This window comes from Zonotrichia leucophrys, chromosome 3 (assembly GCF_028769735.1).
Source record: "Zonotrichia leucophrys gambelii isolate GWCS_2022_RI chromosome 3, RI_Zleu_2.0, whole genome shotgun sequence".
NCBI lineage: Eukaryota > Metazoa > Chordata > Aves > Passeriformes > Passerellidae > Zonotrichia > Zonotrichia leucophrys.
In genome coordinates this window covers 9,882,587-9,909,002 of record NC_088172.1, presented here as the reverse complement: position 1 = coordinate 9,909,002, position 26,416 = coordinate 9,882,587, and the positions used below count along the sequence as shown (strand labels likewise).

At 39.9% G+C, this 26,416-nt stretch overlaps 1 protein-coding gene across 10 annotated transcripts in view; it reads right to left on the bottom strand.

Annotated features, from left to right (window-relative positions):
• ADGRB3 (adhesion G protein-coupled receptor B3) overlaps window positions 1-25,727 on the bottom strand; it is a 445,880-nt gene extending 420,153 nt beyond the window's left edge. For 8 of the 10 annotated variants that reach the window (XM_064707320.1, XM_064707325.1, XM_064707328.1 and 5 more), the window contains exons 1-2: window positions 25,030-25,727; window positions 21,543-22,311 (exon numbers count right to left, since the gene is read on the bottom strand). In XM_064707320.1, coding sequence (XP_064563390.1) covers window positions 21,543-22,296 — 754 coding nt within the window. In that variant the 5' untranslated portion in view covers window positions 22,297-22,311; window positions 25,030-25,727. Of the gene's footprint in view, window positions 1-21,542; window positions 22,398-24,778; window positions 24,980-25,029 lie in introns of those variants that run through there. The other 2 variants (XM_064707321.1, XM_064707322.1) reach the window with 2 other exon arrangements.
• Between the last annotated feature and the right edge of the window lie 689 nt (window positions 25,728-26,416).

Below are 26,416 nucleotides of genomic sequence, written 5' to 3'. Positions count from 1 at the left end.
ATATAAAACATTAAGCCTTAAGCCTGTTAAAGTATGAAATTCTGTTACTCTGTTGGCTTTATGAATCTGATGGGATCTAAAGTGAAAGGCAGGATTTTACTGCAGATAAATCATTGAAGAAATGTAACTGATACTTTTACCTCAAGAAACTGAGGCAGGATTTTATTTGAGAATAGATCAACAATGCAAAAGTGGAATTCCTCTTATGAACAACAACTATGATAAATAGGAAAAAAAAAAGAACTCTTATTTAATGATATCTAAGTCTGGAAAAGAACTATTTTATTCCTTTTTCTCAAATATAATGCTGGATTTTTTTTTTCTTTCTATACATATGCATATATATTCTGTATTAAAGTCCATGGATTTTTGTTTCAAATTTTCCTTGTTCTTGAAGAATAAACAAAGAGCAACCTATGCAATGTAACTTGTCTTGTGAGAACCAAGAATATACAAAAAATGCTATTAAAGTATTTCTCTGCTAGTCTAGTGAGTTACAGATGTAAATGAGGTACTCAATATAAAGTATATTTTGGAAAGGGTTTTTCAATGACATCTGCTAAAAAGATGAGACCTGGCATTTTTTCCATTGCAAATACTTCAGAAAGATTTATTTTCTCTTAAATTAAGAACTTTCTACATGGTTTTTTTGTAGAGAACACAGCATGTTGGGGGAAAAAAGGAAAAAAAAGTAATTTTCTTGACATTTTTCAAAGTCTAACACATTCCTTCAGGCATAAAGTTTATTTTTATGTCTCCCCAGCAAACTACTGTGCAAAAGACTCAAATTTTGTTTTGTTGTTTCTGTTTCATTTCAGTTTTCTTTTTTTTTAAAGAAAACTAGTAGAGTTTGTTTACTTCTTGTGTAAAAGAACTGAAAAATATGCAGGTCTTTTGAATGACTTCAAGAATAACAGAATAGTTAAAATTTCCCACAGAAAGCAGCTCTCTGTGCTCTTAAAATATCAAAGTGTTTCCAGGACTTGTACTTCCATCTTTTATATCCCTTTCATTTCAGAGGCCGTTGTGTCCTTATAAAGGGCATTTCATATTCCCTGGTGGGAAAAAGTAAGAATACTTTTTAAGGCAGATTCTTGTGAACAAATACACGACCGTATTTGTAATCTATTGTAATGCTTTTTCTAATAAAGATTTCTTCTCTTTTCAAATACTGCCTCACTATAAATCTGTTCATAGGGGCCTAGGAAATACCATGTTGGATGTATGTGGATATACCCTGAAAATGGTATACCTAATTTAGTATTCTCTTACAAGAAGTGTCTTGCCAAGGAATTAAATGTGTTAGAAATTTGAAATTTCTGTATACTAAGAAAGCAAGATTTCCAGATTTCAGTACAACTCAGCTGACATATGCCAGAATCCTAAGTTTTCTTTAGCATTGAGTTTTGGAATATATAAGAATATACCTACTAAAGACACTTTAAATCTAAGACAAGTCTTATGATGGTTGAAGAAATCCAAAGCAGACAAGTCTTTTCCAAACATCTAACAAGTAATTTATTCTGTGCCGTAAGAAACGAATTAAACTTCTCCCTTGTATAACTGGGGATGTTCTCTTTTATTCCTATATCTGTCTAATCCTTTTTACCAATATCTCAGTCTCAGTGAATTAATTCTTTGCTTTAGTGTGACATGCTTGGTGTATTTAGCCCTAAGACAATCTAGGGGTGACACAGGAAATCATTGCAGGCTTTCCCCAGAGTATATTCTGCTCTAGTCTTCAAGGAATCAATCCTGCAATGAGAAATTGAGAAGAAAAACAAGAAAAAGTGCTGGAGGCTGACTGAAAGACTGCCTTTACCTTAATAGCAGAGAAGAAAGTCCTGCAAAAATACCCTGGATTTCTGAGTATCGTGTGACCCCTTAAGAATCCCTCCAGGTTGATGTAAGCTGCTTTTTAAATGAGAAAACAGTGATCCCTGGAAAGGCTAGCTTTGTTTTGCAGGCGCAGAATGTTTTCTGGAGGTATTTAGGATACAGTTCCCCTTACAACAGAGACTCTGAAAAACATTTATGCACAAGATAGGCTTCATTTCAGTCTTGCTGCAAGCACTGAAATATACAGTTCTTGAGCTGATTTTCTGTTTTGAAATAAATGACAATTTAATACTCACATAACTCAATGAACAGAAAGGCTCACCCTGGGGCAATGATGATGGTTGGTCCAATTTGCCATCCCATGAGTAATTAAGCCTTCCCACCCACACTGAGGTTTGTGTCATTCATGCCCACTGGTCCTTCCATCATTCACGGATCATCCTTATCTGTCGTTAAGATGCCATTATCTGCATCCTGGGCTGCATCAAACGAGGAGGGACCAGCAGGTTGAGAGAGGTGAATCTGCCCCTCTCTCCATTCTCATGAGACCTCACCGGCAGTGCTGTGTCCAGCTCTGGGGCCCTCAGCACAGGAGGGACATGGAGCAAGGGCAGAGCAGGGCCACAAAGATGATCAGAAGAATGGAGCACCTCTCTGACTAAGACAGGCTGAGAAGGCTGAAGCTGTTCAGCCTCGGTAGGAGAAGGCTCCACAAAGACTCCACGAATCGTGCTGGCCTTCCAGTACTTAAAGGGAAGAGCAACTTTTTACACCAGCAGATAGTTACAGGACAAGTGGGAATGGCTTTGAACTAGAAGGAGAGAGATTTAGATTTTATGTTAGGAGGAAATCATTTCCTCAGAGGGTACTCAGGCACTGGAACAGGCTCTCTAGAGAATTTGTGGATGCTCATCCTGGGAAGTGTGCAGGGGCCCTAAACAAGCTGGTATAAAGTGTCCCTGCCCATGGTGGGAGGGATGGAACCAGATGATCATTAAGGTTTCTTTCAGCCCAAGTCATTCTATGATTCTATAATGAAAAATAACAGATAAATTTAGCAATTAAATTAGCCTACTGTGCCTACAATATTTTAATTACTTCATGTTCAGAGAAGAGAAATTTCCTTTCATTACTATATTTTTTTATGAAATCATGAAATTCTTTACCAGCTGATCATAGAGGTTTGAATGGAATATATAATATAGATAATATATATTATAGCCTTTCAGATATATATTCAGACTTATTTATATATATCTCTATTTTCAGTGAGATAAATTGGTAAACTTATTTATTGAGTAAAAATGTGTTGCAATAATGCCTAGGATTAGGGAAAATAGAGAAGTGTTGAATGAAACTTTACTATATTATATTATATTGTATTATATTATATTATATTATATTATATTATATTATTTTGTGATTCTACAAAAATTAAAGACTTCTAAACATATCCAGTTCACAAACAACAATAAATTTAGCTAGACCTTTTCACTTTTTGCTTACATAGGGACCTTTTGTTATGAGTTCCAAATCACTCTTAACATCTCTTCCTCTCCGTAATTGCCTCCAAGTATCATTCACTACTAGTGCTTTCAGGATTTTCCCTTCACATTTTATCTGAATTTATTGCTAAGACAGAGTACTACAGTACTTTACAGTATTGGGAATTATATTATCATATGTCCTCCTTATGTTTCTAACAGATATAAGGCCTTCTTTTCTCACAGTCCCCAACCCTATTTGCACTTCCTCCTAATATGTTGCTAAATTCCAAGTTTCATCAATTATATTATTTTCCTTGTTCAATCACTACAGAAGATATAAGTTCAAATATTACTTTTTGTGTATTTCAGTACACCTTTGATATTAATTTATAGTTTTCATATAGACCCCAATCCACTTTTAAATGTGTTAAAACCTAAACCAACATGAATTAAGTTTTATAGAAATATGAGTAGTATCCATAACTTCTCACTTAATACTTTAGTTTACCCATTTTACAACTCCCCTCCCCCAAAAGCTGTGTAATGTTTATAGTATTACAATTAAATAAAAACAGAATGCCATTATAATTAATAAAATTTTGTTACTTTTACAAAGTGGTATCCTTTCAGGGTTTTTTAATAGTTTTACTAATCTAGAAACTGGATTCTTAGAACACTGAAGTTAACTAATTTACTATCCTTTGTTATTTATTTACTTCAAGTCTATAAAACACATTCCCTGGGACACTGTATTCCTGCAAATTCAGATTTGGATTCCTCCTTACTTTTATATTGTTCTAGAATCTTAATCCTTAATTTCTCATTCCTAAAAAAAAAGCTTTTTAACTAGATATTTTAAACAAGATTATTATCATCCCTTTCAGTCTTTTCGGCATTTGTTTTTTCCCTATGATGTTGTTAGAAAATCCTTATTATCTTAACCCCTTTGGCTAGCATTAATCCATTTCTCTTTTTATACTGCCTTATCTTTGCCCTACAAGCTTTAACTTCGAATATTTTTGTCTGGCTGCCTCTTCTCTTTCCCCTTTCCAGAACACTATTCAATAGTGATTGCTTATCTTGTCTTTCAGCGCCAGAAGCTACCAACAGCACAGTACAGCTGTGACATATCACAAGCAAAAGGGAAGGCACACAAACATGCCTCTCTTTGTGAGAATGATGTAAAATACTGTAGAAAAACTACTAATTTTTTTTTTTAATGCAACCTCTTGGCATCACTGAACCTGCCTTGCTAAATAGCAAATGGTTTCAAAAATCTATACATTAAGGATAGCCATAATTATTTTTGGAAAACTGTCTCTAGAAATTTTTATTCGCTGTTCTTCAAATTAACTATTTTGGCTATTCTTCCCACTGTCATTGTGGTTTAGGCCATTTTTCTAATAGTTAGAATACTACAACCTGAAGCATGATAAAGAATAATTGAAAAAACCCATGGTCCATTACAGTGACTGACAGAAATAACAAAATTCACTGACAACATACATACTAGATTTGATCATGGGTCTGGTTATTTGCTTAATCCTGACATACGTACAAACCATTAGGGATCAAAACAACCTCACCATGAACTAAGGAGAAGACTGAAATAAAATATACAACTCAATTAGTTTCACCCTGAGCAAGGGATTCAACTACATAGCCATCAGAACCCTTCAAACCTAAATTTACCTATGAGTCTATTTCAGATAATTTCAAAAGCATTTTTTTTAATCTATTCAAAAAATAGGTCAACAAGTAAAATTTTAGCCCTAAGGTATCAACCTTAAGATTTCTTCAGTTTATTATCTCCTCTGTTAATATCAATACAGTCAACTACTCTCAAACATAAAAGAACCCCAAAATCTTGACATGCATTCATATATTAAAAAATCTCAGCCATAACCTGGAAAACTTGAACTCTTGTCTTCTGTGAGTGCTCAATACCTGAATTTTGTGCACCACATCACACCAGGGGAATGCTAAAATATAACAAAATTGTGAATATGGATTCTGAAGAGATTTTCCAGGGATTGCTATCAGTTCTACATGCTCACTTGCAATAAAAAATGTACAACTAACTATTTTCACCCAGCTGATGTTGTAAATGATTCAAGCTCCCAACCTGACTTATCAATGTTTTCCAGAGGTTATTACCCAATTTTAACTTTATATCCATTCAGAGCAGAATCTAAACAAACCAATCAAACAAAACAAACAAAAAGACCCAAAAGGTTCCCTCAAAACCCCAAACCAAATCTCCCCCAGAACCCCCCCAGAAAATCAACCTCTCAACCAAATAAAGAAAAACAGAAAAAGAAAAAAGAAAAAGAAAAAGAAAAAGAAAAAGAAAAAGAAAAAGAAAAAGAAAAAGAAAAAGAAAAAGAAAAAGAAAAAGAAAAAGAAAAAGAAAAAGAAAAAGAAAAAGAAAAAGAAAAAGAAAAAGAAAAAGAAAAAGAAAAAGAAAAAGAAGGCAAAACCCTCCCCAAAAGTAAAGCTGTTTACAAACATTTTGTTTTTCTAAATGGAGAGCTAGAACAGCTGCAAAGAAAACCAGCACTTCTAAAATTTATGTTATAAGCACTGAAATGGTTGAGGGTAGCCTCAGATACCATGATCTTCTTGTTCTCATAAACTTCTCAGACTTACTAGTGGAGGCATAAATCACCTTTTGATCACTGTATATCAACAATTTAGGCAAAAATATAGGAAACAGTCTAATGCACATATAAAGGGGTAAGACTGACAGTAAATTCAGGGAAAAGTAAATTTAGTTTAATGGCGCTGGAAAATCTGTTTAAACATTTTAAGTGCATATTTCTCAGTGAGCTGGCATTGATTTTTTTACAGGTTACTGTGGATTTGTACATTAATGGAGCACATAATTGTTAGAACTATACAGCTGAGTTCTTTCTGTGCTTAGCACATGACTGATCAGTGGTGTGCACAGAAATGAAATTTCTTGGGAAACAGATATGTGCACTCAAAGGCTGTAGGGGATACCTGTGTGGACAGACATTTATGTATGATATCTGGCCAGAGTTCAAGATTCGTGCTACTAAATCTTCACCTGGGAGAACCAAGATTACTTTACATGTGGCAATGTGTCGGAGACAGAGTGACTAAAACAAGGGAGGAGTAATTTAGAGCATCTTCTTGAATAAAAAACAAGCAGCTATTCAGTAATAAAAATGAAGATTAACTGAGTAAAGACAGCTCCAAGCACAAGAGGGCTCCTAGCACCACTGCCAGTCAAAAGCACATAGATGTAACATTGCCCTGAAAAGGTCATCGGTCCATCTGTTTCTTTGGCAGAGGTGACAACCAGCCCACATGGATTACTCTCTCCTAACAGCATTTAACATTCCATAATTCTCAAACCAAACAGAGTCAATCCCATAAAAATCCAGGGGACAATCTAAAGAATTTCCATTGTGGTTATTGCCCCCAGTGGGCCTGAAGGATCACAGATATTATTCTATAGGAAAAAAAAGCACTGGTTTTAATGGTCTCTCATCACCTAGGCCCTCCAAATGAAATTGTAAATGATGTCTCTATATAGACAATTATTTCAATTTCTCTGAACTTGTAGTGAGTTTTATCATAAATAATTTAAAACCGAAAATGAACAACATATATTGAACTATTTGTTTAATAATATCATTTGTTGCCCATTTTTACCCATAAATGATTGTATTTCCATGTTGTTAATAATTCATGTGATTCCAGAGACTTATGTCCTTCAGATTAAGGTATTGTCAGATTTGAGTAGACTACAGTGCATTTACCCATGACAGATTTATTAAAAATGTAGTGATTACTTGTGATAGTGAAACAACTGCAGTAAGAAAAACAAAACCTTGATTAAATTACACCTGCACTTTTGGCTTATGCTAACAACTAACTCACTTGTAACTGTGCTTCTATATCAACACAGAAATTAATGATTGCTATAAGAAATCTAGAAATTTCATTGTGAATTTCAGTTTTAAGAGAGTGTGTGGCTCGTCCTAGCAGTTCTTGTGCTTAAGCTGATAAGCACCCAAAACCAAAGAACATGAGACTCTATGCCTAACCTTCTTCCCTTCAATCCTACTGACAACAGAAGACATTAAATACTAACACAAGCAAGGCTTGACAAGCAACATCATTAAAATCCCGAAGGTTACTGCAAATGGATTAACTAACAATATTTGCACATGGTCTAGATACCTGCTAAAAGAGAGCTGAGCAGAATTGAAAGCTGTATTTCAAGCAAGTGGTGCAGATGACCTGACATTAGCTCCTGAAGAGCCTATGTGGGAACATTCCTGTTCCCAGTGGCCTAAATAAAGGCTTTCAGGACTGCACACTGAACTCTGTTCCCTCTGGGAGCTTGGTCGGGGACCTAGGTGAACACATGAGTGAGAAGTGTGACAGAAAAAGGTACATGACCTGCTGTAGACCAACCTCCACATGCTCTTGGGCAATGCTGTATATCTGAGAGAATATTGAGCTGGTCCCAAAGACTTCTTCTTTCTTAGAAAAATACACAGCCATAGAAAAAGATGGAATATACCCTTTACATATAAACATGCTGTTTAAAGGAAGTAACTCTTGGGGGGGAAGAGTTGCATGTTTGTGGCTGTACTTAGCCTGAGGAAACTTAAGCCCTTGGTTTTTTGGGATACTGCTCTCACTAGTAGGCAAAGGGCTCATGTAAGGTGTCAGTAGCTTCTGGAATTCCTATGAAACTACAGCACTGCGAGACATAAGAAAGCAAGATTTATGGGGTCAGCAGGAGCAACTCAAAGGAAACACACTATGTACTGGAGGTTAAAGTGATTCCTGACCATGGGAACACTAGGCTGGGACGCTGGGACACATACACGTAGGGAACACATAAATTCCCATCCCTGCTTAGCCCACTGCAACTTGGTTGCCTGACCACACTCTACCATTACAGCAGTACCAGGCCCTGCAGAAATGAATGAGGCATGGGCTGGAAGGCATATCCTGCCTTTTGTGACTGAAACCTTTCTTGTGCATAAAACCAATGGAGAAAAACAGGGGAAGCAGATGGCACAGGGCAATGGGAGAAAAGAAACAGATTTGCCAAGAACACAGAGGAATGATGGGCAAACTAGAGCTGGGAATACTGGACTCTTCAGTGACTTCAACCAGCTGTGTGACTGGAGTAATGAGGAAACAGCAGGGGACTGGATACAGGGACTCTATTACCTTGTTCAAGCCTGCGCACTTCTCAGGCTAGCTGAAATAAGACAGGTTTTTGTTTTGTTTTCAGAGTTCATTCATTTGTAATTCCTATGAAGCTTCTGTGTTTGTTTACTTCACCTGTGTTATGCCCCAGATGTGATAAACTGTAAGCTTAGAGCACTAATAAGACTGGTGCTCTGTGAAAGTACAAGCTTCTGGGAAATCTGAGGGTTTAGCCGAAAGAGTAATGTAAAGAGCTAACAACCCAGACACAAGGAAAAGCACAGGGTGACCAAAGGGGAAAAAAATCAAAACCCATGCTTAGAGCGAGTATAATTTCAAGGGAAGCTTAAGTAGGTGTAAACCTCATGTTAGGAGCTGCAAACCAAGAAGCATGCTCACTATTTAGCTCCATCGGGGCACTGTGACAATTTCTAACAGAGAACTACAAGTTACAAATACCAAATACGCTGAAACGGACTTTGTGGCCTGAGGGTCTGTCTTATGAGGGGAACAGTGTGTGATCATCCTTCAAGTTAGCATGCACATAATGTATTCTCTGATCAACACAGCACTTTGTGTCTTCGCCAGCACATCACTGCTACCATGAGCAATGTGTGTCTGCCAAAGGAACAAAGAAGAATACCGGGAGTCTTTTTAACTGCATGCCAAAAGGATCCCTGTCCTGAAATGGCAGAATTCCCGACTGTATCACAATACCAGCCACAATCTTGGTGTCATATCGCAATAGTGTCTTTCAACAGAAGAGATTTCGCATCTCCAGTATTTTTTCGTAAAGAAATCTCCAGTCTACCCTCGGTCTATTCACCATTGTTTAATTTATTTATGCATTTCGAATTAATTCACATAAAACAAAAAATACCTTTTAAATTTTTATCTTTTAAGTTAATTTGAAATCTGATTTTCTCGGTGTAAATATCTGCATAGACTTCAGAATAGAACATTGATTCTCTCTAATTTGCCAAAAAATTATCACCTTTCATTATTTGCCTTTAAAATGCACAAAGACTGTAAGCAGTCACGACACATAAGCTCAGGACTTGTAATGATAACTGAGCTGTGATGAAAGATCGGACAAGACTTCTAAATCCTTGGTTGGTCTCAGACATGTAACAAAGACCTATGTTAGCAGAGCTATGCAATTCACAACATTATGTTCTGCTAGCAAAATAACTTCCATTTTTTGAGATCAGTCCTAGCCAGAATAATAGCGACCAGATCTTTAAAAATATCCACATTTATTTTAATGTAAAGTTATTTTCTATGATTTTCTATATCCATCTATTTGAAGTGAAATATTGGGGTTGAAGTATACATGGAATAGAAAATAAACCTCAGATATGTAAAAAATCATTTGAAATGATGTCACAGCATTACTGCAAGATACACAGCTAGGATTTTTGAAAATGGCAGTTAGTAATCTCTGAAACCTAACAATTGCTATATAGTGTTTCTGCAGATAGCCAAAACACCTTGCATGCTTGTTGTGGAGCTCTCACCTCATGGCATCTGAGTAAATTACAAATTCTGTTGTTAAGATGATCTTTCTGTTGTATTTTTTGATAAATTCTCGTGGATGTTAGGATGTATCCTAACATCCTTTACCGGCATATATTCTTCCACACTTCATATTGTAATAAATATCATCTTCCAATACTTCATAATTTAATGCCTTCTTCTTAGGATGAACTGCCTGACAGTGGCTGTCATCTCAAATGACTGTCAACTTTGTGTTTAGACATGTATTCTAGAGATAAATACAACCTCAAATTTACACAAAAACAAGATGTAAAAAGCATCTATTTCTACAGCAGTTGTAAGTCATAGTCAAACATCAGCCAACTGCTCCTAAAGAAATTCTTGTTTTTATCCAGATGTGTGATACCATTTGTCAAATACAAATCAATAATGTGACACTACTTCCTTCTTTTCATCTAGCAAAAAAATGATGCAAGTTTAAGAATGCTAAAATTTTGCAACAAATTCCATGGCAGTTTCTGGACACGTTCAACATAAAAGGGAAAAATTACAATGATGATAACCACTGCCATTCTTCATTATTCTAAATCTATTTTAGTTTAGCCCTGTACGGCAATACATCCAGCACTGCAATTGCCATTAAAAGGCCTCAGGACATGTCAAGTATTGTCTGAACTTGTTTTGTTCTTCTTGGAGCTTTGTTCAGTTTGTTTAATGACCAGACAGCTATTGCCTGATTTGTTTAACTTTTGCTCATCTTAGTAGAGCCATATTCTTTTCACAGAGGGTAGCAGCAAACAGTTATTGTGTATTTTACCCCAGCGCAGCAGTGCAGTGCGGAGGAGCACAGTGCAGGCAAAGAGCACAATGGGGAGCAGAGGTGTCCAAGCAGGAGACACTGGGGGCACTGCAGGTCTGGAAGGGTCAGTGAAAGGCAAAAGATGGCTTTGGGCATCCCAGAGCTAATGAATAATAATATACTAATGGTCATCTAAAGCTGTGCAAATCTGGGAGCCACACAAAACTGAGTCCCAGGGTAACAAAAGCAAAGAATATTTATTGAACTCATGTAAGGCAGTCTATATATAGTAAATTAATTGCTATTATTGATATTTATTGATATTGATTTAATTTGATTGCAATTTATTATTGTTGATGGGATTAATTACTAATAATATTTAGAGAAAATATTTTTAATAATAAAATAATGGCTTCCTGTTCTAATATTGATTAGACATATTTCAGGAACCCACATCTCCAATTGAGAGCATTTACCAGCAAACCTGCTTTTAATTAAATACCATTTACATGAGTAATGATGTTGATTCAATGAGTTTATTTATATACAAGTGAACACAAAAGCAGGAATTTAGTAATGTCTGAAAAATATTTAGATCCTACATCCTGGCATGCTTGGATACCCTGTCATGTCTTATTTATTCCAGAAATTCAGTTATTGTAAAGCTACTGTACATGTAATGTTACCAGACCACAACCTACTTTTTGCAAGTATTCAGATTTCACATGGACAAAAATCCATTATCCAAAAGCTTAAAAACATGAAATAGTAGATAAACGTCAAAGCCCTTCATTCTCTTCATCTGTTTCATCTGACAAACAACCAATAAACTCACACATTCATTTCAACCACCAGAAAATAGTCAGGGAAAACATGGATTTGATTTTCATCAAACCATGAGGGGAAAAAAAAGACTTTCATGTTTAGCAGTAATGGCATAATCTATATACTCTAAGTAACAGTGTGACACTGCCAAGCAAAACTTTGACGTACCTCATAATATTACCAGAAGGCAAGGCAGTACTATTATAACAACACCACGGTAAAGGAACATCAAAAAGCATTTACAAAAGAAATCAAGTACGTTTATATGCTTCATCAAGACCCACACTGAGACTGAGGACCTCCAAAATGTTGATTCCAGGGCAGCCCACACCCACTGGTGTTTAAGAGCCTCGAGGCAGCCTCAGCAAGGCGCACACAAAGGTCTGGGTGCTGCCTCACAGTGACAAGCAGCAAACTCCTGAGCACAGTGATTCCAAAAGGTGGTCTTGGATCACACCAGCTTGACCAACCTTTTCACAAGGCACAACCAGAGATGGCATCCTATTTTTATAGGGGCACCGTCCTTTTATAATTGTCTGTATACGAACTGTCAACCCAGGCCTGAATGTCTTGTGAACAATTGCAGCACTTGGAGCAATCTGGCTCTGCTTCTCAGAAGGTTCTCTCTGGTCAAGGAACAGGAATATTGTTGATTTTTCCCAATTATGAAGCTGTTCCAACTTTCATGAAAATATTAAAGATTCAGTGAATACATAATTGAAAATTCATTTACAAGGCAGGAAACACTGGTTTCCAGAGCAGATTCCAATTATTTTTAGGTACATTTAACTCTCCCAGGACAATAATCACCAAACTTTTCTGAGTATAATTCTGCTCCAAAGGGTATAACCAGTATCTATTGCATTTATAAAACTATATAACAGCATAATCCACTGAAGCCCTATGGCCCCAAACATAACTCTCACAATCTTATCAGTTGCTGGGATTGGCTAATATCCCAGCCTTGGCACATCCCTCCCTTCCAAGGAGAGTGAAACTTTATGATATGCTCTGTATTATTAGTGAATTCCTAGACAATTGAAGCAGACAGAACAGCTGGACAAGGTTGTGTACTCACATTACACCTGCAGTGCTGAACGTTTTCCCTCTTCTCCTTTGTCAGTGTGAAGCACATCTATCAACCTTCAAACACACCAGTACAAGCATCTGCATGTTTGCCAGTTACTGCAGATATTGGCCAACGCCACAAAACAAACAAAACACTTCCAAGGATAAAAACACAACCTGTTATGGTTCAAGCTGAAGTGCCCAGCTCTGCAGACAATTAAAATCTTCCATGTGTACAGTACAGAAGGGAATGAAAAGAATAGGATAGAGAAGCAAACACTACTACAAAAAAAACAACCCCCCCCCCAAAAAAGAACCATTTAAGATTCAAAGAAAAATTTCACATGAAATGCTCAGACTTCAGATTTTCCAAAAGCCTTTCTGGAAAAAGTAGTCTTGCACAAAGTGATATTGTTTCTCATAATCAGTGAACAGCATGAATTAGATTCTCTGATTTTCTAATCTGTAATTTAAACCCTTTCTAACTGCACTACTGGAATGACCTGCAAAGGCTTTGCTGACTTATCCCCAAGCACTCCGTGCACACTTTCACTGCGATCTGCACCATTCTTTAATCGTCAGTGGGAAGCCCTGGATAAACATGTATCTTGGACTCTATTTTGAAGGATCTGCCAGTAATACTGTAATCAAACATGGTGCAACTGCCTAGAAACACAGTATTATGTAATTGGCTGCCAACCTGTACAAAAGAGCAGGCAAGGGTAACATGTATCAACCACTTTTTGATAGACTTTTTTACCTAAGGAAATTGAAACTGTGCTGAACCAGCATCGCTGCTTTTCCCCATCTCTTTTTTGTGCCACTTTTAGGTTCCAGTGGAAGCTTACCTGGGCCATTATAGCACACTTGCCCAACATCAAGACCATACATCTAAAAAATCTAAGGTGAATCATTTTCTACTTGGCTGGTATACTGACATAGCAAAGGGAAAGCAGCAAAGCCACAATGGGGCCTCAGATTATCACAAGCAACAAGTTATAGCGTACCTCAGAGAGTGACAATGGGTAACAAATTCCGATTTAACATAAGGAATGTAGGTGCATACCTACGTAATAATTATAATAATAATTATGTAGGTCTATCCCTACATAACTGATCAATGAGCTAGCAGTACATGAAGAACAACACGTACCAGTCAGCTCCCAAAATGTTTCACATCTCCCAAAGAATTAAAGAGAGCAATTTAGCAAAAATTGCCCAAAAGTGGGTGACACGTTCACCCCATTGTCACCAATTTTTTACTAAGCTACCAGAAAATGGATGCTGTTCAAATTTTATATTTTTTTGTTGTGGTTTCTGCCATTTCTAGGAGATATAAATAAAATTTGGACTTAATTACTGAAAATAGCTTGCATCCAAATTTCAGCTGCACGCAATTTCAACATCATCTAAGAAATACTAATTTGAGTGCATCATATGCTTTTTTCCCTTCCAGATAATGAAAAAGAAACTGAAATAAAGCACACAGAGACAGACAAACCAGCTACAACTGAAAGAAATGCAACAAGAAGCTACATAAGTGAGTTTTCTTGAAAGTACATCTGCTTTGCTCCACCAAATGTCAAGGATGGTTTCAAAAGTAAAACTACAGGGAATTATGAAAAAGAATTTATATATTAAAATTATGAAATAATTTGCTTTTGCTAGTAGAAACACCTTATTACTTTTTCACACCTTTTTCGTCGGGTCTAATCTAATCTGTGTTTAGACCAAATTATATTGATGGAATGGTGAATTTTTCTTGAGTAAGGACAACAACTTGGCCTTTGCAGAGCAAAGTAACAACATGAATCTCGTACCCTGTTATTATTGATTGTTCTTATTAATTCTGATGGTGGCTAGTCCATCAGAAAATTGTGTCAGTAATTTGACAAAAACTTTATTTATAACTTCTCTAAAAGATTAACAAAATCGAGAAAGACTTTGAAAAATTTGACTGTCTTCCTCTTGAGATTAAACTAACATCAGAAAGGCTGAAACTCTGAAATATTCATAAATCAGTGATGCATAATTTGTAAATTTGTATTTTATATAATGTACAACTTTCTCTGTCCTAAAGAGCATTTTATATTTCTTGTTAACAGTGAATGCAAATAATGCTCAATGGAATTCTGCAGTGACCTTTGTTTTATTATAATTACTGCATATTTATAAATGAACAACTAAACTCCAATTTGAGAGCTACAACAACTTTGAGTTGGAATCCTTTGATAAAACACAACTGAATAAACTTCATAAATTTAATTCCCTAAGAAGAGAAAAAGAAAGTCTCCTCTGAAAATTCCTCTGTGTATACCCACAGACAAAGCAGATTTTTCCATGCTTTTGCAAGCAGAAAACTAAACAAAACAGCAATATGGACAGATTTGAACAGAAGAGGATAAATTGCTTTAAAAAGAGCACAGGAGAACAGACTGAATGTAAAACATCATATAATCACTGTATTATATAAACGCATAAAAAAGAAATATGCAGGTGTTAACCACCACATAATAAAAAAATCCAGTACCTGTGTTATGTCATAATATAATTCCATGTAATGTCACTAAGTCTTAACAACTGAAATCCCACTAAGTAAGCAGAATCTACATCAACTTCTGCTAATGGCTGTTCTACACTGGAACACTTCCACATTTGTCAAAAGCACACGAAAATCAGAGGGCAAGGTCCAAAATACAGCACACGTATTGTGGACCTTTCCCACCCAGATAAAGGGTAATTGGGAGCATTTGAAGACAAAAGGCACACCTTACTGGTACCAGAAAGGCCAACAAAAAAGGCAGGACTGGTGTGAAATACCTCATGGTACAGGACTCAGAACTATCAGCACTTGTTCCGTGGAAGCAGCAGCAAGACAGTCTGAATTCCGCTCCTAATTTGGATATTTGCTTTGACTTCATTTTTAACATTTAATTTGTTTCTATACCTTACCCATTCTTTATCATTGGTTTCTGTTTATATCCTGCATTTCTTAGAGTGGAAGTTTGTAGCAGCATTTATACCCAGTTGAGACCAAGTCTAACAATGTTTGAGTGCAATAATGTACACAAACAGAGGTTTAATTCAAGGAAAAATGAAAGGTTGAGAAACTAAAATCCCGGTTTGGGTCATAACATCCTATTCAACTGAAGCCATGAATGTTTTAAACAAGCAGTGAGTTGATGAAAAACTGCTATTCAAATCCTATACAAGACACGTGTGATCCCTCCTAAGGCAAACATTAGACTGAAGCTGGCTGATTTTCCCAAAAAAATAACATCATCACATTAGTGTGTGAGAAGTGCTGAACAAAATACTGACAGAATCTGTGATACCAAAGAAATTACTACATAGAGAGAGAGAAGTACAATTACTAATAAAGTATTTAAATACCTGAAAGCAAAGCCATTTATATAGGCTTTTTTGTATCATAAAGGAAATGGCTTGGGTATTTTCATTTTTCAAAGCCATCAGACTATTCACTCATGGATTGATCCAAATCCAACTGAATTCCATACACATACATGAAGTGCTGATTACTCTTGCACACAAACTTCTAAACTTCATGCCAAAACACAAATCTTCATAGTTTACTGAAGTAAATCAGGTGGAAATAATCAATACAGCACAAAGTAAAATAGAGTCATTAGTGATAATCACATATGATAATTTAAAACAAAGCTAAGGCTTATTAAAGGAGGCGCTGATCATAACTGCTTTTTCTACAGTGCACTGCATCAAGAAAAGAATTTGAAATAGAACTCACATGACTGTGATAAAGCACCCTATTATGAGTGGTTCAGAATGGCTCAAATATGTACTAAAATTATAAAGTTTTAGGTGATCATTTTCTTCTAGCAAAGTAAGACAAAATAGGGCATAATATGTAGCACATGGGAATCCACAGGAGATACAAAAATATTTCCTTCCATGGGGAACCATACTCACAAACATGATCTCTTTAGCTGATTCTGTTAATGTCGAGTGATATTTTTGGCCATGAGCATTTTAGCAGGAACAATATTTATGTAAAAAAAAATTACTTAAAGTGAAAATTCTTTTCTTTATAGTCTAGATTTTCAATGAAATTAAACAGCTCATTACAGTGTAATAACAAAACTGCTTAAAACTGCTCAAAACCTGCATGGTAACCACTTATTTCAGTATTTCAGTTTAAAGTTTTTTAAAAATATAATGAAAAATACTCTTCACAGAAAATTCAAAAGTGTGTTTTTCTCATCCTCCTTTGTCCCCTTGAACTCATGAATAAAAGAGCCACTGCAGGCAGAAGAATTTAAAAATTATTAAGCTTCTTTCAAGTATGTTACTTGTACTCATTCAATATTTTGGACAACTGTTCTATTTATTTTTGATTTTCTAAATTTTATTTTAGTCTCAAATAGTTGTTGCACGCTAAATATTAAATATTCCTGTCAAAGTACATGGTTGTTAGACTCCATTTTGTAATCTTTGATCTTACTAGACAAATCCTTCACTGATTTAACAGTTTTAATCCTGTGATGGAGCCATGATATGACATGTTATTACTGACTATGACTTCCTGACTGGGGATGTCCAGCCTACTCATCGAGCTAGTAACCTCTGGGTATGTGATGAATATTATGAATTCATCTCAAATGTGTGCAACAGGAAGTGGGCATTCATGGAATGGCACATAAATAAATGCAGACATGTCATGAAGGTTCTATAAAACTGTGTGCATCCTACATCTTACTATTATTCAACAGTGTGACATAAACTGTTATTTTAAAGACCTATCTATTACACTAAATCCTCTATTAAGATCTCTGTGTTGTCAGATTTGAAATCAGGGGGAAAAAAATCAGTTGCTGAATACTGAGATGCTGGTACACAGTGAGCTCTTAGAATTTCTGACAAAGTAGACCAAAGCTGCATTTCTAGCATAATAAAATGTCCCTACTACAATTATTTTAGACCATGTGAACACAAAATACAAGATTAAGCCTGGAGCTCCAAATGATGAAATTTAATAAATGTGAACATCCCTTATTTTTTTCCTCTTGGATGTAAGTAACAGGTCAATTCTTTTAGGAGGAACCCATCAGATCTGGCAGTAAACACAACAGGAAACTCTCTATAGTTTCTGTCTAAGTAACTATTACAAAACTCCACAATAATATTATGGCCACAATAAGAAAAAAGATTTTTGGATTCCCTCTTGGATTGACTACATGTTTACTAGTCTTGGAACTGAGTCCTGTCTTACTGACAGAAACCTCATGACGTACTTCAGTCACAGCACTAAAGATCAAGAGGACAAATTCCCCACAGCCCTCAAATTCAGGGTCCTGCCAAAGTATTCACTGAGATCTATTTGCCAGTGCTTTGATCCAGGGTAAGCATCTCAAATGCAAGGCCACAGAAAAGGATCTAGATACAAGGAAACTGGGTCTAAGTAAAATGGTAGCGATTTTCAACATTGCCTTAATTAATGACACCAAAGATGATCTTCCTACAGAAGAAATGCTGAATAAACCACATATTTCCAAACCATTTCATTAAAAGCAATAGTTACAGCTTCTACTTTTTTGACCTAGATCCTTTCATTGTTCAACACTTCAGAACATTTAGAAACACAATGATCCATTGTATAGTTGTCACATCTTTTGTAAAATGCAACACTTCTTAAAAAGGAAAAATACCGACTTTCATGCATTTTCCTAAGCCTGTTATCATATTCAAAATTGTAAAAGTCTTCAGAGGTTCAAAATAGAAACAGTTGGCTTTAATCTAAATGCTCTCTATTTACATAAGGGTTCTAAAATGTGACTGAAAATAGTTTTGGGGAAAGATTTTACACTCCATACAGTCAAGATTGATGAAAGCAATTCTGATGGATGGGAAGGTTTGCATAATACTTAGAAAGCTGTCAGGTCTTTGTAATTCCTTTCCAAAAGTCATTTCTAGGCAATGTCAGTACCAAACCTCAAAATAATGCACAAATTCATAAAACACAGTCTTACCAAATCTAGAGCACTTTCTCCATAGTAAACTCCATTTCCCTTAAAACTCAACTTACACTAGCAAAACTGTACTTTTAGTTGCCACTATGAACAGTAACAACCATTTCTTAGTTAATGGTCTATCTTATTAATGCCACCTGTGCCAATCTAACTTGAACTAGATTGTCTGTGAAAACAAAATTTGTATTTCTTGCCTTAATGTTTGCTGACAGAAGTGATGAACTGCATCCCGTTTGTAGCAAGAGCATTCTATGTTTTGATTCCTCAATAAGGCCTTGATCTGAACCACAAACCAGCTTTTTACAAACAGATACACCTGACTGATGTGCTTAATGAATGCAACTGTGTCTACAGAAGACAAAGTCTAAACACACCTCCCTTGCAGATTTTTAGCTTTCTGGGAAAGGGAAAAAATGTTTTAGACACTGAATGGAAAATAAAAAGCTTACTGCTAACTGAGAAGTACTCTGAGGCTTAATTTGCAAACTGATTATAACTTTGAGTAAAAATCTGATGAAAATTTTCGAAATGCATTAACTGAAGTAATTCTAATAGTGTAAAAATTTTCCTCAGTACAAAACTGGCTCCACTAAATAAAGTGATAAACAAGCAAATCAAACCTTCCACCGACCAAATGAAATTTCCACCCTCCATTTCTCAAGCTCATGTGCAGGAGAACCCAAGAGTAGGAACAAGAATCAAAATATGTCTGAAATTGGAAGCAGAATATGCTGGAAACGCGTTTCAAAATTTAAGGGAAGAAAAAAACCAAAGAAAAGCTTGCCCTAAGCTTCCTCTGTCCTTTCAACTAACCACGTTTCTGAAACAGATGCTTTAGCCTGGATACACTTATCCCCTTGGAATTTGGTGTATTTTGGGGAAAGATCTGAGAGCCCAACGTGCCCGGGCTGCCTCGCCCCCCGCCCCACGAGGGAGCCGCTGCCAGAGGATGGAACCGGAGGCAGGGAGGAGAGATGGACGCGCGTCCCGCGGAGCAGACCGGGGGATGCGGGGGATGTGTGGGGATGCGGGAGGATGCGAGCGATGCGCGCCCGCCCTCCGCAGGGCCCCGCGCTCCCTGCGCGCGTTCCATGTTCTCCGCGCTGTTCCTGCTCTCCGCCTGGGGCCGCGGTTCCCCCGCGCTTCCCGTGAGTCACACGGCCGAGCCCGGGGGCGGAAGCGGCGCCTCCCCCCGCGGACGGGCGGTGCGAGCGCCCCGCACCCGCGCAGCGTGTGAGGCACCGTCCCTTCCGCTGCTGCGGCCGGGGCTGCCCCGCCCGCCGGGCACTGCTCCGCTCCGAACGGCGTGAGCCACCATCCCCGCCACCCAACGGGCCTCTCTAGGGGCTTTCTGCGGCAGCCGGGCCGCCCCCGTCCCTCAGAACCGTTCTGGTCCGGGCCGGCGGCCGAGCGCGGAGCCGCAGGACGCTCCAAGCGTCCCGCTCGCCAGCCTTCCCCTCCCCCGGCCCTGCCCTTGGCCGCTGGCACCGCGGCAGCTGGAGCAAGTTCAGCTTTTCTTCTCCCACAGCACTGGGGCTTGGCTGCCCTTAAAGAAAATCCTCTCCTAACAACGTGTCAATGTTACATTCCTCCACAAAGCAACTTCTATTAGGGGGGCTGGGAGCTTGGCACTGCCTCGCCACAGACTGAGAGCTTTGTGGCTATGCAAAAAACAAGGAGAGAGGGAACATTTCCTGCATTAAAATGCAACACCCCGGGCTCGATGATTTATCCTCACCCTCCCCCCATTCCCGCATGGCAGCTCTGAAGGACCCCCTCGCCAAGAGCCTGCATCCAGTGCCCCCATCTATGTTCAACCCATGCTTTCCCTGCCTCACAACCCTTCAAAGTCCTTCTAAAAATCACCCTCCCGCCCCAACCGCTCCAGAATTCAGGCTAAAACAGGAGGGACTAGCAGAGGGACTAGGTGGAAGGCTGCCATGCTAACTGCTGGATCCCTGACTTCCCACCCTTCCGCAGCAGCCCCCTGCCCTTTTTCCAGCAGGGCCATGAAGCAGCTGCTGGGACTGGAGCAGCTGCTGGGAATGACACATCAACCCCCTCCTCGCTAATACTGCAATGAGATTCTGAGCCTCCATCTCCGGGAGCAGGGACTGCCTGGGGAATGGGTGCAGGAGCAGCTCTGGCGCCTTCCCAGAGCTCCCAGGGGGTTAAACCAGCATGTCCTGCCTGGGGAATGGGTGCAGGAGCAGCTCTGGCCCCCTCCCAGAGCTCCCAGGGGGTTAAACCAGCATGTCCTGCCTGCACAGTGCCTCGCCTCTCCAGGCATCTCAGGCAGAGGCTTCACCCTTAGGAACTGCATTTGCTCTTGGTTTATTTGTAGGTTGCAGAGGTCTGGCCCAGGGACCAGGTGTCCTGAACATGGTGAATCTCTTGGTCTTTTGGTCAGGTTGCCTGCATGCCTTTGGAAATGTTTTCCTTGCAAAGTCGAGGGATCATATCAAGAAGGCCAAGGTTTTGCAGTTGGATGGTTGCTGTAAGGAGATGGTGAGGGGGAGAGTGATTTCTGGCTCACCACCTGTGGGCATTACTGTACGTGAGGCCTTAGAACAGATGGGTCCTGCTTGTGAGGAGTTTCAACGGTGCTCAGCAGAACTATAAGCTGTAGGTTAGGCCAGTTTAGAAATGAAAATTCAGCCTTCCCTGCCTTTAAGGGAATGTGCATCTTCTCCAGCCCTTTCCCCTCATCTAGAGGAGAGCCAGAGTGGAGATCAACTGAAACGAATGTGAGTATTAAGGAGAGCTGGCAGCAGGACTTACACACTCGCATGGCATTCAGCCCCCCCTCCAAGGAGCACCTACCTTCCTTTGGCGGCCGCTTGGCTTCCCTGGTGAGATTGCAGACCTGGGTGGTTTGCAGCTCCTGGGTCAGGCAGCCTTCCGTCTGCTCGTTGAGGGGCAGCACCACGTTATTGAGCAACACCAGGGACTGGTCGTCTATTCCCCACTCTCCCAAATGCTGAGGGCAGGTGCATTTTGTATACATGATCCCACAGGACTCGGTTCTCCCATTTTCAGATTTCAAGCAGCTCTCCAACCAAGTGCATAACACATGGCACCCAAACTGGCTCGGGCTCACCTTGTTCAACACCAAAAATTCAAAGAAGGATTTGTGGTCTTCTTCTTTTTTGTGTAATCCTGGGAAGTTGATAGGATAGACACGACGTATCTGAATAAAATTCTTATCATACTGCAGAAATACAAAAGCATTCTTGGAGTTGCAGAGCTGCATTATAGAATGGTTATTTTTTAAAAGATCCTTTATTTTTTCATGAGAAAAATGATCAAACTGATAAGCCAAGAGGGAAAAGTTGGAGCAGCTGAAGTCCTTTTTGGAAAATTTCAGGTAAATACTATATTTGGTTGGATCTGGATTTTCCAGCGTCCAAGTGCAGTTTGTGAAGTTTTTAGGAAACATTTCACTTACAGAATACGATCCATAAATGACCCCCTTCACCAGCGTGGAACACCAGAAGTCTTGGGCAGCATTAAATCCAAACATAACCAGTAGATAGGTGGAAAATATATAAATCAGCAAATTACGAACAGCCTTCATCCTATGTCATTTGGCCTGCAGGAGATGAAACGAAATAAAAATGCAAGTAGAATTCTTCACGCATAGAAAACCAAACTCCTTCCAATATTCGAGCCAGCTGTTTTCAAGCTTGCAGTTAGAGCCCCTTTCAGAAAGAAGGGCAGGTAATTTTTATTTTATAACGCAAGGGCCGGGGTTGCTGCTGTGTGCACAGCGCCACCACGCGGCCATTGCCGCAGACACGGCTGCCACCGACAAATTAAAACTCAACGTCTATTAGATTATTAATAGGAATGTCCTCTCCTCTCTAGGATTTAGTCATCATGGCGTGGACTAGAACTACTCAACTTAAGCAAAAATCCAGATGCCTTACCTGACAGACCAAGAGAAGAGAAATTTATTTATTTATTTATCAAAAAAAGTGAATAATTAATCGGCTGTAGTTATGTACGTGCATATACGATACCCACATGCAGAATTTCACCAGAATAGGACAAGAAAGCCAGTAGAATTTGTTATATATTGTTTTTCTCCTAAATCTGAGAAGTAACTGAACTATTACAGCTATAATTTTAAAATGCTCAAATTACTATTTGTTACAGATAGAACATTATCTCCCATATGCCTACATGTCTTCACCGTGGCTGCCAGGTCTCTAAAAAGGCAGCAAATACTGAGATTAATGCATTAATAAAATTTTGACAGTATTGAACAAAGAAACAAAGACAGATGGATATAACTACTGCTGGTCTGACACAATCACTAAATGCCAGCTTTTTAAGATAATAATTTCAATGTGCTTCAGCCTCTAAGGATATACAAAATGGATCACAGTATTAGTATTACAATCAGTAGCTCTATGTAACTGGCCATGCTACAGCAGGATCTCTGCACCTATTGGACTGCACTTGCCCTCTGATTACGAATTACTTGTACTGTCTGATTAGCTCCTGTATTTTGCAGCCCTGAGCTTGAACAAGGAAAAAAAAATATTACATTTTCTCTGCTAGTATCTCCAAATAAAGCTGGTTTACTGCACCTGCCAACTCTCAGAGTCTTCACATGCTCTGTTTCTTTTAACAGTGGCCTAGGTTCATACAGTGAACCTGAGTTACATTTATCTCCATAATGATATAAAAAAATTTCAGGTTGAAGGTTTTCAGCATTAACCTTTGAAAAGTTGCTTATCTCTTACAAATGAGTAGTTTTTTACTCTCTGCTCTTAAAAGCAAGCAGAAAGAAGTGATACCAACCTAATTTCAAAACTCTCTAGATTGCAGTCTCTTCCACTGTTGCTCTGTGAGCAGAGGCACACACACACAGAGGCACGGTTACTGAGTTTTGATGTGTGTCTTTGCCTGGCTTTTCATCTCCTCACCAAACAGCAAGGCATCTTCTGTTTCCCATTGCGTAACACACAGCAAGTCACCGGATTAAGCTCCCTTGAAGAGATTTTCCTATCTCCTAGATTATATTGCAAACTCGGAATCCTGAAATGGGTAAAAAGCAGTACCAACTCTAACCCTCTTTATAGCAGAGGTTTAAAAAAAAAAAAAAAAAAGAAAAAGAAGCAGTCCTGCTGCTGGGTCTATCCACATGGTCAGATTTTCTCCTTTCTGAGCATCCGTCTCAGGGAATAACATGGTTCTCCTTCTCCAAACAGGGCTGGTACAGCATTTAAGGTCTTAAAGAAGAGAAACTTATTGGGAATTCTGGAAACAATTTCTCCTTTGCTGAAGCACTTTGCAGGCAATGCAGTTCTGCGCAGTGTTATTCAGGATGGTGTAGGCGTTGAAAGCCAATGTGACAATAAGTGTCTAAATTAAGAATTCCACCCATGAAAAAGGATTAATTTTATAATCTGGAAAGTAGAAAGGGAGCTTATTTGCTTTTCTGTTTGAAAAGGAAAAAAGCCTCTGACTTTTTCCATCCTATGTAATATCTGCACTAGAAAAAATAAAGACCTCTGCAGTGCTAGGCTGTTTTCTATGAAGAAATGTAAAGCCCTCATTTTAGTTGTGCATTTGTTCATGCACGGCTACTGAAACAGAGGACTGTCTTAATCCCTCTCTCCCTGTGTGCATTACACACGCACACATGCACACACACACGAACTCAGGGTGCCGGCAGCCTTCAGTTAGTTTGCAGCATTGCTAGATGCAGAGTGAACCTGCTCGCTGCAAGGATTAAGGCACTCAGATTAAAAAGATCTTTCTTTTCCATGGAGGAAGGAGTTAAAGAATGGCCACAGAGGCTTACGGTCGCCTATTTGGGAAGGGGGAGAATTCTCTTCTGCTGAAAAGAAATGGGCATTTAGTTTGGATATTCCCCGAACTGATTTTCTAGGTGACACTGTAGTTTAGCCGAACATAGACGGCGCCATCACTCCATTTATTTTTTTTTTCCCCCAACAGAAGACCCACTGACTTCTCTTATTTTAACTTCCTATTAACCTAACAATTCCCCCCACCCCCCATACAAATTACCCCAATCGTGCACAAACCTCAGGTTTTCTCGGTCTCGCTGGAAATTACTCTCAGGGAAGCAGACCTGTCGCAAAACGGACTTCTCTAACTTTTAAACTGCAGCGCTGAAGTAAATGCGGAGATCATTTCGTATGTGCTGTCTCTCTCTCTATCCTTCAGCAACAGCCTGTCCCCCTCCTCCGCCGCCTCCTCCCCGGAATCCCAAGCTAAAAGCTCTCCAGTCGTAATCCCTGGAAATGGGAAATGGAAATGCCCGGGGCACCCTTACCTTCCACTCCGAAAGCTGTCAGGCTATTTCTCTAAAACACTAGCACCATAGGCACACGTCCCAACAACAGTGATGGAGAGATTCCCCTTCTGACGGAAGCACCGTTTCCCATTTTCCCCGGCTCAGGTTCAAAACCAAGATTTAAAAAAGCAGCAGAAGATAAAAAACGCAGCGAGAAAATCCCCGCACGCCACACGCACACCCCACCGAGGGAAAAAATCAGCTTTGGCTCCGGATCCACCAAATCCAACCACATGAAGGGAAAGAAAACAGAAAAAAAAAAAAAAAAAAAAAAAAGAAAAACCAAAAAAACCACAACCACCTCAAACCAGCGAGACTGCAGGGGAAAAAAATGGAAGTGGCTGAGCAAGCGAAGGTTGTTTTTTTTTTTGTTTGGTTTTTGTTGGTTTTTTGTTTTTTTTTTTTACTTGAAACAAAGTCTCAGCACAGCAGCCCGATGCACGGCGACGCCAGGCAGTCGACGGTCTGAGAGCAGGACTAAGGCGCTAGTGCGGATTTGTTGGTGGGTTTTGTTGTTGTTGTTGTTGTTGTTATTACTAATAGACTTATTCCTCCTTCCCTCCTCCTCCTCCTCCTCCTCCCCCCAGGCACTAATGGCCGGACAGCGGCGGGGGGTCCTCGGCTGCCGATGTCGGGGAGCGGTGTGAGCGCCGGGCGCGCAGGGAGCACGGCGGCGGCGGCGGCGGCGGGAGCGCGTCTCTGCCGCGGCGTGTGGCTCTGCCCGTGCGTGCGTGCGCGCGCGCCCGCGCCTGCCGATCCCGCCCGCCTCCGTGGGAGCCGCGCCGGGAGCGCGCGCGCGTGTGCGCGCCCCCGTGCGCGCCCGCCCCCGCGCGCCCCCGGCCGCCCGCCGAGGGAATGGGGGGCGGGGGGAGAGGCTGCGTGCGCGCGCCTGCGCCCCGCTCCGCGCGTGCCCGCGGCGCCCCCCGGCCCCGACAGCCGGGCCCGCGGAGCGGTGCGCGCGTCACGGGCGCTCGGCGCGTCCCAGGAACGCCGCTCGCCGCGCCCGGCAGGGCTCCCCGGCCGCCGCTCCCAGCGCTGCGCCCCGGCGTCAGAAAAACCCGCGGGCGGGGAGCGAGGGAAACGGGGACGCCGGGGCGGGAAGCTCGCACTTGATCTCCTTCCTCTTGTTTTTCCTTCCAAAGCACAACCTCCCCCTCGCCGCAGCCCCGGGAGCTGTCGGCTCGGCCCCGCGATGCAGATTAACTGATACGGGGCTCCCGGGATAAACCCTCTCAAACTGCCGCCCGCCTCCGACTAGAAACAATAGCAATTTTCTCAGCGCGGCTGCAATTAACGCCGCGTTTGCTCCCCGCCAGAGATGAGGCTGTGCCCGCTCGCAGCCGCATCCCCTCCCTCGCTGCCGCCG